The sequence below is a fragment of the Varroa jacobsoni genome, unplaced genomic scaffold, assembly GCF_002532875.2.
Source record: "Varroa jacobsoni isolate VJ856 unplaced genomic scaffold, vjacob_1.0 contig00456, whole genome shotgun sequence".
Taxonomy (NCBI): Eukaryota; Metazoa; Arthropoda; class Arachnida; order Mesostigmata; family Varroidae; genus Varroa; species Varroa jacobsoni.
In genome coordinates, this window is record NW_019214470.1 from 103,411 (window position 1) to 116,386 (window position 12,976).

The 12,976-nt window shown below is 42.1% G+C and overlaps 1 protein-coding gene across 3 annotated transcripts in view; it reads left to right on the forward strand.

The window, feature by feature from the left end:
* Positions 1–9,481, forward strand: part of Ptr (patched domain-containing protein) — a 103,522-nt gene extending 94,041 nt beyond the window's left edge. For all 3 annotated transcript variants that reach the window (XM_022851933.2, XM_022851934.2, XM_022851935.2), the window contains 3 exons: positions 4,326–4,478; positions 5,060–5,465; positions 5,865–9,481. In XM_022851933.2, coding sequence (XP_022707668.1) covers positions 4,326–4,478; positions 5,060–5,465; positions 5,865–7,338 — 2,033 coding nt within the window. In that variant the 3' untranslated portion in view covers positions 7,339–9,481. The remainder of the gene's footprint in view (positions 1–4,325; positions 4,479–5,059; positions 5,466–5,864) is intronic.
* Positions 9,482–12,976: the final 3,495 nt, after the last annotated feature.

Here is a 12,976-nt window from a genome sequence, read left to right on the forward strand (position 1 = left end):
TGACTTTTAGGCGTAATGAATCGGTTTTCATAGTGGGGGGCCAGCTGAGTCACACTTTGTTTGTTGTCAGTTGCTTGTCGGGGTGGGCGTACGGCGACGATACGATGAAACGATCCGATCTTCAGACGGTGGCATCTGCTACCGCGTTAGCTGCAGCCGCTAATGTTACTGCTATCGTCGACGGTGGTAGAGTTATGCAAGCCAAAACTTTGTTCTCTGGCAAACGCTGAACTTTAGCGATACGTTAGTTGATGATGATGATGATAGTGTACGTACCACTATTAGATTCCGTGCAGACCTCGTCCCATTCACAAGACGAAGACATTTGAACAGATAGTCAGCGCATTTAAGCACTAAAAAAAATGAAGAGTGTCTGGCGTTCTCAAATAAGTAGTAGCCTTGGATATGCCGATGATAGCCCTAGCCGGTACGACCATATGACGTAGTAGGGGGTTTACTAAAATAGAACTTCGTCTGGTACCAGATTTTCTCTGCGTGCGGATTGCCATTACGATTGCCACACAGTGAATAGCGGATAGAAAGATGAGGCTCACATTGAAATTGTTCTCCTGATAAATAGATCAATATACTGTATGACAAAATGGAGAAAGTTAATAGAAATATAATATATATTTCGAAGCAATCGCTCTATGTGATCATTAAAGAAATAGACATTTATGGCGAGCATTGCTTTGGGAACGACTAATTTACGCAAAGGTGAGATCTATGCTTTACAGTTAGTTAGCATAAGAAGCAAGTGTGCCTCAGATACATGTGCTATAAACGAGCATAATCCCCCTTTAGCTTCTTATGTAGGTCTAACCAAGCAATAGTGGTTCTGGGGATTCGATGCAGACAAATCTGAATAACTATCAATTTTTTTTTTACAGCAAAGTGAGATAAACAAAGTTCTTCATGAACATTCTCCGCACCGAAGAAAGTGATATCCCTTACTCATATTGGAAAAAGATCCCATATCTGGAGTACCCCCGGGCTCGTCTCCTCTACCAATGTATTATGAATAGAAAAAAACAGTAAACTGATTAAGAGCAACTGCGGCTGAGCAGATGGCGGGAGTTTTCTGATTAGAATAAGAGAGTGGAGAAATTATATGAACTTACCTATACTCTTTATCAACGAACGAATAATTTAGGGACTGCAAGCTTGTATAAAAAGCTGCTGGTTCTATTTTTAGCTACGTTTAGCACTATATCACACAATTTATCTATCTAGAAATTATCTGTCTATTTAGAAATTTGTTTTATCTCTCACAGTCGTAGCGAGCTGACCATACTGTGTGAAATACCCCTAGGGCTGAAAACTTTTGAATACGAAGCTTTCGAACTAATTTAATTTTTATTACTGAGAGGTGTTGTTGCATTGAAGCTATAGTAAAAAGCAATTTCGAGTAGCTTTTCTACATACTTTTTCAGGATTCAATTTAAATATGCTTCTCCAGTGCGGACTTACGACAAAACGAAAGTATATCGTTCATTCTGGTAAAAATCGTTGCTTCGAAATCTCGTTGCTGTTTCTTAGAGATGTGTCACCGATTTTTAACAATGACTTCAATGGCTAAGTGGGGAGTTTTTCGTTTCGCTAGAGAAATAACAACAGCGTCCAGCAGACGCGTATCGCACACGTCCCTTCAGCTTCCGCCATATGCGTTAATACATAGACAATTGATCGCGCTCTTCGTTCCCACAGCGGGCTAAATGGCTTGAGTGTATTCTATAACAACATTACCAATGAACTTTATTATGTTATTATAAGCATAATCCCGATGTGATGCTGTCATTATCAGCAATGCTGTGCACTGTAACTATGGCCATAGCTACTGGGATCCTTTATCTGGTTGTACCAGGTTCAATCGATTGTCGTTTTGTTATGTCGATATGTTAGTAAGTATAGCATCTTTTCACGTGTTTATATTTGTTGTATATGGCTGAGATCTTCTGAGTGCCGCTGCTGCCAGTTGTGTGCCTGCAGCAGCAGTTGCTGCTGTTACTAGGGTCGTTTCGACGCTGTCGGCGTCACGACGTTAACGTTTGCTTTGTCGTCATCGACGTCGCCGTCAGTGTGGAAATCAACTTCAAGAAACCTTGCTCCACTTCTGCCCACTTCTGTCACTACCGTAACAGCTACGGCTACTATCAAATATCAACACGACGCAACAAGCCAGTATCCCGCAAAGCGTCGTTACGTTGCCGCTATTACGCTTATTACGTTTACAGCTTCTTCTGCTCGTTCTGCCGCTGTGGGCAGCCACTGACGCAGTTCGTATGCCCCCCGCTTCTAGCGTCTGAGGCGAACGTATCGCTCCAGCAGCTGCGTTTACCACCGTTGGTCGCTGCTTTAAATTTTGCCGCTAACATAGAAGACCTTACATATATATATTAGTTTGTTGTCATTGTTGTTGTTGTTGTTGTTGCATTGTGCCGCAAACAACTACTACTACTACTACTACTATCTGTCATATTAAAACTTCTGTTCAGAATCAACTTAGGCCAGCCGTTTGGCTCCGAGCTATTGTCCCTACTGGCCGTTTTGCGTCGACGACGCGGTTTTTCGCGCGAATCATTCTTACCATCGCTTCCGATCCAGGAATTAATTAACGCGAACAGGAGTTGCCCACCAACACATACCTCTATAATACATACGTACGTTCGAGCATTCAGTAGTCTACAATATGCCATAGCAGATGGATGCTTCTAGTCGCTCGGGCGATTAATCGAATAGGGCAGACTTGTGTTTTTTCTTTTTTACAAAATCACTGATTACTACCGGCAGCAGCCGCTGTAGGAAAGACAGCGGAAGCCAAAAAAACGCTGAGTCTGCTGATCAACCGCTAATAAAAACACTGAACGAAATCAAACGTACATAGTGTCTTTTTAAGCGATTCTTTCTCTGGCAGACGTTAGCATTGAACCCTAAAGGTTCATTACTTTATTCATGAAGCCAGCCTACGTCAGCCGATAACGATTTGGTACACGTACAAAGACTTACTGATTTAAAATATGTAGACAATTCAAAAGGTACTATGATCTGCTAAAATTGGCACATTTGTTAGAATATATCAGAAAAACTTCAATCAGATACACATCGGCGGCGTAAAAGCCACAACCATTTTAAAACAAGTTCTTCCTTTCGCTGAATTGTCTCGTCTGTTCGTTCACACAAAAATATAGGGGGATGAACAGAGCGTGGAGATCGAGTGAGCCATGTAATAAATGTGACTAGAATCAAGGATCAGCGCAATACGTATGTTTGATTTCCAAGAAATCTATTTTGAACTTGAAGCGGACATATTATATACATTATCGAATCTGCCTTATAGCCATAGCTGTAGTAACAGTCGAGAAATACTCTCAAGTCCGCCGCTAAAATGAAAGCCTCATTATGCCTACGCGTATTTTACATATAGTTGCAAATGTATATCATTTGTATAAACGACGGCATGCGACCACTGGTTCGCCTTGATCTAACCGGGTTTTTGTTAGTCACTGAAAAATTACAAAGGATTTTTTGCTAATTCGTGTGTCTGCCTGCCTGCCTGCAATCGATCCCCGGTGATAACTCATGCTGATTTTTCTCGTATCGTAACGCCAGCCTCGTAAAATCGGTCGTCGACTGTTTCGTAGTGACGGAATATTATGGTTGTGACGTATCATAGCGGATGCATCGACGCCATTTATCTTCCCTATTTATTAAGCAATTGATGACCGAAGAGTTATACACCTATACGGGCTGAAATTTAGCCTGTAGCACAAATTGTACAACCATTATTACAATATGCTTGTTATTACTAAATTGTCGAAACACGAGCAAACGATGCGCAACTCGCTCTCCTGGGCTGAACAACGTCACCGTGCGAAAGGCAAGAAACGAAAAAGTTCACGAAACGAGGCGACTAAAGGGTGCGGGCTTTGCGTTCACGACCAACGAGACACAAATCTGAATCATTCATTATACTGCTATAAAACGTGTTGTACCAAATTTCAATTCCAAATAGTCAACCGATTCCTGCTACCAGTCTGTAGAGTCGAGCAGTTAGTAAAGTACATTTATAAAGTTTATCATTCTGAAATATCACGGCCATCTTGAGCATCGTTTCTGAACAATATATATATATATATATATATATGGCCATCTCTCGCACGGACAACAAACGGAATTCTCTGTGCGTACTCTGTGCGTGAAAAACAAACACAAATGCTTCTCGATTTTTCTTACGTGTGTCACGTTGATACATAGAAGTTTCGATAAAATAGTTAATTGACTTGTGCTATAATAAATTATACAATTTCATCAATTTTGCTCCACAGGAATCGGGATGGATGATACGTTCGTGTTGCTTGCGGCATGGCGACGGACTGATCCCAAAAAATCGGTGGTCGAACGAATGGGAGAAACCTATAGCGAGGCTGCAGTGTCCATCACCATTACATCGCTAACTAATTTTATCAGCTTCATTATCGGTCCGTATCGGTTAATTGAACACTCCTAATACGGGGGAAGTCCGGAGGAATGACACCAATATCAACTGTACACAATCAAGCCTAAAATGATGAATATCTTATGAATCATTTTTTGTTTCCTATATTTAAGCTAACCGGATATACACCTCAGTGTTAGTGTTATTTGATTGTAAATACGTAGGAAGTATTGAGAATTGCTGTTGTTTATTGAGCGGAACAAAGCTTCTTGATGAACTTCTTTGTTGAAAGGTTTAATTTAGATTATAGATGCCTTTTTCTCACTAACGCTAAAAATCAAAATATTTATTTTTCGAGATTATCCCAAGTACCAATTTTCATTAACCAGCCATGACAGATTTTCAGTATTCTAGGGTGCGTATTAGTATCAAACATTTCTGAAATCGTAAGTACACGAAATCTGCGACGACTTTGCTTTATTACCTCTCTACGTAATTTGAACACAGAATAACAATACCAACACAACCTTCTTTCCTAAAGTGTCTGTCTCTAGTCGAAACTCAGGCGCATGCCCACTACAAGAATAGATTTTTAATCTTAGTCCTTTTTCCTTGATTCTACAGGCGCAATTACGCCATTTCCGTCCGTGAGGATTTTCTGCGTCTACACGGCTGTTTGCGTGCTATTTACGTACATATACCAGGTGACTTTTTTCGGCGCATGCATGGCCATTGCTGGGTACGCTGAACGACGGAATCTCCACGGTCTTTTCTGTTTTCCGACCCTACCGAGATCACTGGCAAAAGATAAGCCTTTGTGGTTTAAGGTGTTATGTAGTGGCGGTCTCAACCCCAACGATCCCAAGAATCCGAAAGACAATCAGGAGCATATCCTGATGGTGTTCTTTCGGGATACCTGGGGAGCGGTCCTTAGCAAAGGTTATGTCAAGGTCATGGTGATAGCCTGTTTCCTTGTCTATATCGCATTCGGTATTGCTGGATGTTGTCAGCTTAAGGAAGGTCTTGAAAGGTGCGAAACATTTAACTAATACTTGTGATATCAGAATAGATCATCATATGTAGACCTGTTTCTCAGGATAGCTTTAACGTACAGATAACGTACTCCACAGATGGACTTATATGATCCAGGGCAAAATCACTCGCTCTATGCATTACGCATACAGGATGCGGAAAACGTTATCGAGGGTTTATTAAACAGGATGTGAAAGGAACATATTGATTTTTATTAGGCAAAATTAGGCAAATATCGTCACACGAAATTCAAGATCAAATGGTTTCTGTCGAAAGCAGCTATTGTAAACTGTTTAGTATCAGACCTAATATACGCCCAAAGCTTTCCGACAAGTCGCCTTGCTAGCTAGAGAAATTAATCTAAAATCCCACTCTGAATACTACTGTCATATTTCAGATATAAGCTTGCAACGGATTATAGCTACGCGAAGACCTTCTTTAATATTGACGATAAATTCTTCCGGAAATATCCTTATCGGGTCCAGATATTCACGAATGTCACACTCGACTACTGGAACCCAGAGACGCACGAACATCTGATGGATATGTTGGATGAATTCGAAAGTAGTGCCTACATTGGCAATACGGAACTGACCGAATGCTGGTTCCGCGAGTTTCGCCGCCAGGCCGAAAATAATCAGCAGGCGCAGGTGTTCCTCGGTTCATTCGACCTGAACGTTAAGGAAGACTATATCAAAGCACTGCGGCACATGCTCAAAGTGGAGCCGTTCTCAACGTTTAAGCGTGATATTAAATTCAATGACGATTTCACCGAAATCATCGCGTCACGCTGCATCATTCAGGCGACAGATATCCGGAATGCTAACGATGAAAAGGAAATGGTTCTCGACCTTCGTCGAATCGCGGAGAACTTTCCGGAACTCAATCTGTCCGTCTACCACACGCTATTCATCTTCTTTGACCAATTCATTCTGGTACGAAGCACCAGCTTGCAGAACATAATCGTCGCTGCCCTGGTCATGGTCGTCGTCGCTATAATTTTTATACCAAATCTGTCATGCGCGTTTTGGGTGTGTTTCTCGATGGCGTCAATCGAGATTGGCGTGCTCGGCTATATGACCTGGTGGAACGTAAATCTCGATTCGATTTCGATGGTGAACCTCATCATGTGCATAGGATTTTCGGTCGATTATTCAGCACACATATCATACGCCTATCTCACGGCTTCTGAACGAGACCCAAATGCGAAAATGCGCGAAGCCCTCCACAGTCTCGGAATGCCAATCTTCCAGGGATCTATTTCTACGGTATTAGGTATTATTGTTCTGGCGTTCGCGCCTAGTTACATCTTCCTTACGTTCTTCAAGACTGTGTTCCTGGTGATTGTGTTCGGGGCACTGCACGGCGTCGTCCTGCTACCCGTCCTTCTTTCGCTCACCGACGGAATCTGTAAGAAGACGAGCCAGAAGGCCACATTCGGCCTTGACGGCGAATCACACGCGCCCGAAAATGGTCACGTGGCCTTCATCTACGGCAGCTCACCGCCACAGGGTCATCAGTTGTACAAGCCCACGTTTGACAGCATAGTCCACTTCGAAGCTGGTAAAGCCGGTGCCAATGGTCAGGAGTACTTTTCGCCCTACAGTTCGCCGAACGGCACCTACCTAAACAAGGGCCTTGTCCTTGAGGGTGACGAGGGTTCGCTACGACTTGGCACCCTGGTAGGCAACGGTGAGCTTGTGGCCGAAGGTGGCGGCAAAGAGAAGCTCAATCCTGCTTATCTTGAAGAGGAAGAAGACAAAGAAGAGGCCGCCTCGCAAAAGTCCTCCGACAGCGGGCTGGCCGACACCGTGGAGTACCGCGAGCAGAACAAGGAATCTCAGTCAAACAAACAAATGTATCATATATAGATAAGCACATGCCCTAAAAGCAAATCAGAAAGTAATGATTAATATTAGAAATAATGATACAAATAATAAATAACAATATTGTAATGTTTGTAACGAAAGTAACAAAAACATCAACAATATACGGAAATGCATATTTCAAAATACACAGATAGCAGTAGTAAAGGGTGGAAAAAATCGCCCAACGTACAAAAAAAATAGACACAAGAAATTGATGAAGTTAGTGTAAACTGATTATAATGATTGTGTGGTGAAATCGATAAAGAAAAAGGGAAAAGGTTGTTGTACGAAGCATGAGAGGCTAAGACAAGTTGAAGTGTGATGCGTGACTTCATTGCAGAACCGGGAGACAAGGCCGTACTTAAAATGGCATGCCACGCACCATTTAACTAACCGTTATGGTTGAAATGTGTGAAGCTAGTTACAAATATAGCGACTCTAGACTGCATCATTGTCTTATAGTGTTGTGCCGTTAAAAGCTCTTCTATTGTTTACTGAAAGTGCGCAGATTGTTGAACTAGTCTAAATATTATCGCCACTCATTTAGTATATATCATTCGTTTGGTCCCACATCGAAGCACTGAAGTGCTGCCCGAGCATTTTCCGTGCGCGAACGAACCTGAGACGTCACTGGTAGGACAGATACATGGCCATAACATACGACGTGATCAAATAGGGAGAGCACCAAATAGAGATAACCCAGTAAAAAATGTTATTTAATAGTAGTAGTTAACTGCCTCGTCGCTACCCTGTCTCATGTAAGATGACTAAAATGGAAATCAATTAATATTTAGTGCTAGTAATATCTATTCGTCGGTATGTTGGAATACAGTCCAAGGCATCTGAGCCTTATTTCAGTGTTACTTTCGACTTGTTTCATAATGTAATCTGCAATACCTTATTAACTTGTCCAATCCGTCGAGACACCGCGTCGCGCTTGCATGGCCGCGCTTTGAAAAGATCAGACGTCATTCATCAGTATCAGGAATAGCCCTTCTTCGAGGAAAAAGATGTAATCCTGCAGGTACAATGAAATCATGGTTCATATATATACTACAAAGACAACATGACATATAACTTTTTCCGTAGCACCTCGATGTTAGACAAAGATACACCATTAATAGAAAGAAACATGTATGCCTTTTTTGAGGTATAATGTGTACAAAAGAAAATCATGGCTGTACATAGAATGATCCTTAAGGAAGACTAATTATAGGAGAGGAAACAATAGCACGTAAGCTGCACTGAGAGATAGTAAAGTTAGGCGAATTCAGCCGTAGATAGTCGGATACAAAAGAAAGGTAAAACAAAGTAATTGAATGGAGCACCGGTACGTGTCAGAATTAGCTATATTATAACGCCTTCTACTATGGTCGAATTTTGTTGCCAGCCTGAATTGTTTTTTTAAATCCTGTGCGCATGGCAGTGGATTTGATCTTGGTGGAAATTCGGGCGCTTCGCGAACAGTATTAGCTTCGCATGGGCACGTTATTGTGTGTACGATGGACTGTGGCTGGTGGTCTGCTTCAAAATTTAGTTCCCGCGAAAAAGGTCGTTTTTCGCGGACGCCATACAAATGACCCACCATCAAATTGGGCTCGTTCGACGCTAACTAGATAGAGAGTATCAAAAAGTAAAGTAATGATAATAATAATAATATAATGTAAGTGCAAGGAAACAGAAAGGAAAGAATTACAGATAGCTAAAACATATGGGCTACAAGATAATAATGTACGAAGTGGTCGAGGTGATGGGGATCGGAGAAGCGTGATTTTCTTTGCCAATACTCTGAAGGTCAGACGATGCTGATATAGTGGAAGGTCAGTTGTGTAATATTATTTAATTATTATTAAAATTATTATTACAGTAATAGGAACAATGGGAGAATGTTGCATCGATATTGATTATAATGATGATGATAATGATTATAATCAAATGTATTTATTGAGCGCAATAACGCACGTTGGCGTTCAAGGGCATAAGTGAAAAGGTAGCGAAACAAGATAGACAACATTCAAATCAGTATGATGTTAACGTGAAGAACAGCGAAGACATAGAACGTTAACACTTTTAGGTGAATTTATAGATTGTCTCTCGAAAAAACAAAGGAATGTTAAAGAAACAAAATAAACTATCCCTCGATGTATCAGGAAGCGTTTTTTTTTCTTTGTCTATATTATATCGACGGCTGCTAGTGAGTAGATAGATATTTTCACAGCTTCGGACGTAAAACACGAGGACTATAGTGCTTCTATGCTTACTACACACGGTCAAAGATCATTGCGCGTAAGACAATTTCCAACTTTACCTGTGAGACCGTGTTTCCATCCAACGTTGTCAATGACTTTTTGCTTCACCATGGAAGGATAAGTAGGTAGGTTAAAAAAAATAGTTGAGGTACAAACGTTTCAATCAAATAAAATATTACTTTGTTTTTTCGTCAAAACGTTGTACTAAAAACTAGTAAAACTAATTGTAATATTCGAAACTAATCCTCGAGCATGGCGCAATGAGATCTTTTTACCGCGCCCTTTGTGGCCAAATCACTCCACACAAAAAAATAGCTCGTCATGTGTCGATATTGTCATAATAACCTCAAAGTCTTGTATATTTTGAATGGTTTAATATAAGGATCTCGGTTATGATTACCTTCAAAATCTAGGTATTTCTTACAACGTCTCTGCAACGGAATGTTTATAGGTTAAGCCTAGCGAGGTTAGGCCTTATATATGTATATATAAATGCGATCCCATTCCAGATTTTTGTTATGATTACGTGTTTTCCATACCGTGAGTGAGCAATACAAGGCCAACGATATAACTGTTCTCTCAACAGATAACATCAGTATCTGATAAAGTAAGATTCTGTCCATTCGTTTTGTATGCGATCAACTATATACCCCATAAAGTCAACCCATAATTATCCTATACAGCGTTGTTTAATGGCTATCTACAGAAATATTTATCGATTAGCAAGAGTGATCAAATCGTTTCATTGTATTGCTTAGTTTCCTGCAAAAGATAAATGATTTATTTTTCGATGTCTTGGGTACCTATATTGCATCTCCTATATAGGTCTATGAATAACGGTCATGTGACATGCAGATATGAGTTTCAATGGAAACCATCAAAAACCCGTTAGTACGTACAAGATACAACTGCTGTTATCGTAGGAGGTGATTACGGCAAGGCAAATTCTATTGTGAGCTCCATCCTCGTGGGGGTAAAACACGCCAAAGGAGGTGGCGCCCCCACCTGGCCGTTTGTACAATTGACGGGGTCCGGCCGCTCAACGAAGCAGCAACTGATTGTGACGTCACAGGACAACACTGGGGCTGGCTCCCGGTCGGCAGCACACGAAACACCCGGCGGCTCTTTGCGGTTCCTGTGCGCAACGCCAAAAGTATGAAGCATCGCGCACAGGTTGCCTCAAACAATAAATGCTATGGCACGGCTGATAGTGGATCATGGAGCAAGTCGGCGATGCTATCCGGCATTCACCGGAGCAGGTGCAATGAATTCCCATAGGACACGACAAATTCGAACGGCTTATGCACGCTAAACTTATGCCACACAAATGGTCATTGGCTTTCTAAGCCAGTGGATAAGAGTTTTCTGCAAACTCATAAACAACATTTTAACTAATAGTCAAATAACGTATTGCAGTCGACAGTAGAAACGATATTGCGTTCGTTGATGGCTCATTCGTCACGAAACACCTTACGGAAGCTACATATATGGATAAGTAAAAGAAAAGCTCGAATCGGGGGCCTACCGATGGAAGCGCCCCCTATAGAGCGACTGTCCGTCGGTCGCTGCTGAGACCGAACCCCGCGGCTTCTCGAGAAGCAGGAATGTTCGCTCTGGAACGGGACCCGTCATGTCTAGTGTTGTAATGGTGTAATGTGCAGTAGCGCACGAGCCGTCCATGGACCAGTGTAAAAGTGGCGCCGTGTTAAACGGTTCAACGGTGCTGTGTAAGTGTATGTTTTTGACAGTGTCCAGCAAGAATCAGGCTGGCGGCAGGGCGCGTCCAGCGTCCAGGTACGTTGAAAATATCGTGTGTTAAACACCGCCAACAAACCTGCAGCACTAAGAATAACCACAACTCAGTCGAGTCAAATGGAGCTGCATTGGCGCTGTGGGCTGGCGCGCGGTTTGCTTTTCTCAAGCAATATACCATGCCGATTGCGCAATTGACTCTTGAGATTTGCGGCATCTTTTCCGTGCATCGAGTGCCTGTTGGTGACGCGTCAGCATTCAACCTCGACCACATAGCTAGTGTTAGAGACTTCTTGCAATCTTTCTAAGTTTTCGGTCGTCTGGGGGAAGGGTGGGGGTGTTCGAAACAGAGAATGGGCTGCCAGCTGAGAGCTGCGACTGTACCGCTACCCAATGTAATTTGAGTTAATTACCTCTGTTGAGACAGAGCTTTTCCAATAACTTCGACTTGGTTCTTATGTGAACTCGGCGTAGTTCTACCATTCCGTTGAAGTATTCGAGTATTCCAAATCTTACAGGCAATCGATGGGTCTCCAGAATGATGGAAATAGCCAAAATCGAATGGGTATATGGCGAACAACGTGCGCTTATCACACGTAATCGGCGATGACGCGATTTTGCAGAGCATAAATGAAAATGGAAAAAAAGAAGAAATAATCGTTGTTACTTTTCGGCGATTTTTCCTGCAAGGGAAGAGAATCTTATTTCAAATGTTGCTGCAGGCACCTTGCTAATTTATCTATTCACTGCTGGTGAACGAAGGCACTTTCTGTTCTGGTGTTGTTTCAGTCCATACATTCATAGAAAGAATGGGTGGGCTCTTATTTGCGTACATTACGCCGTGTCTCATAGCCAATATTTGCGTAGATATCTGTATTTAAGAAACCGAAAAAGTTATTGAATAGCTATATATTTATGAAACACCAGAACGTCAGTCAAAGGCTGTTCCGATTGGCTATAGATCTTTTACTAATTCTGCAGCAATTGTTCTTAACTAAGGTTTTTTCTCTTCCAGAGCGCCGGCAAGTCTGTCGTGCTGTACTGGGAGACAAAATCATTTCCAAGTCATTTTGCCGAAAATAATCCTTCATGATCTCTTTAGCACTTCGGTTCCCACTGTTTATTAGGTCTTCGCGAACTTATCGGGTCGAGCGGTATTGAACTAAGCTGCGGGAGTACTATAAAATGTTCAACACAACTTAGAGTTCTCTTTCTCTCTCTGTATGTCTTCTAATCAATGTTAGACCGGTTGACTGTAAATGGGGTCGGGGCCATAACACCGCGGGCTGCACCGTGCTGCCGAAAGTGGGTCATGGATTTTCGGGATCCTCCCTGCTATCGTAATGCTGTTAATGTTATAGCAAACTTGCAGCGTGCTGAAAAGCCGGCAGCTCTCACTCAGAAAAACGGTGTTGCTTGGCAGTAGCAAATCCGTAAAAACAAATGAACATGTTACCGGCGCATATAGCAGCTTAAGTTGCAACTTACGCTAATATCATCTAGCCGATCAGATACGCACTGCCCGATGCCAGCTAGTAATTCTCCGGCGCCAGTCTAAAGCCAGGAACACAGGAGACGTTCACGTATCGCTATGGATCAGGCAAATCAGCCAAACGTGTACATCCCAGTGCCCGACGGAA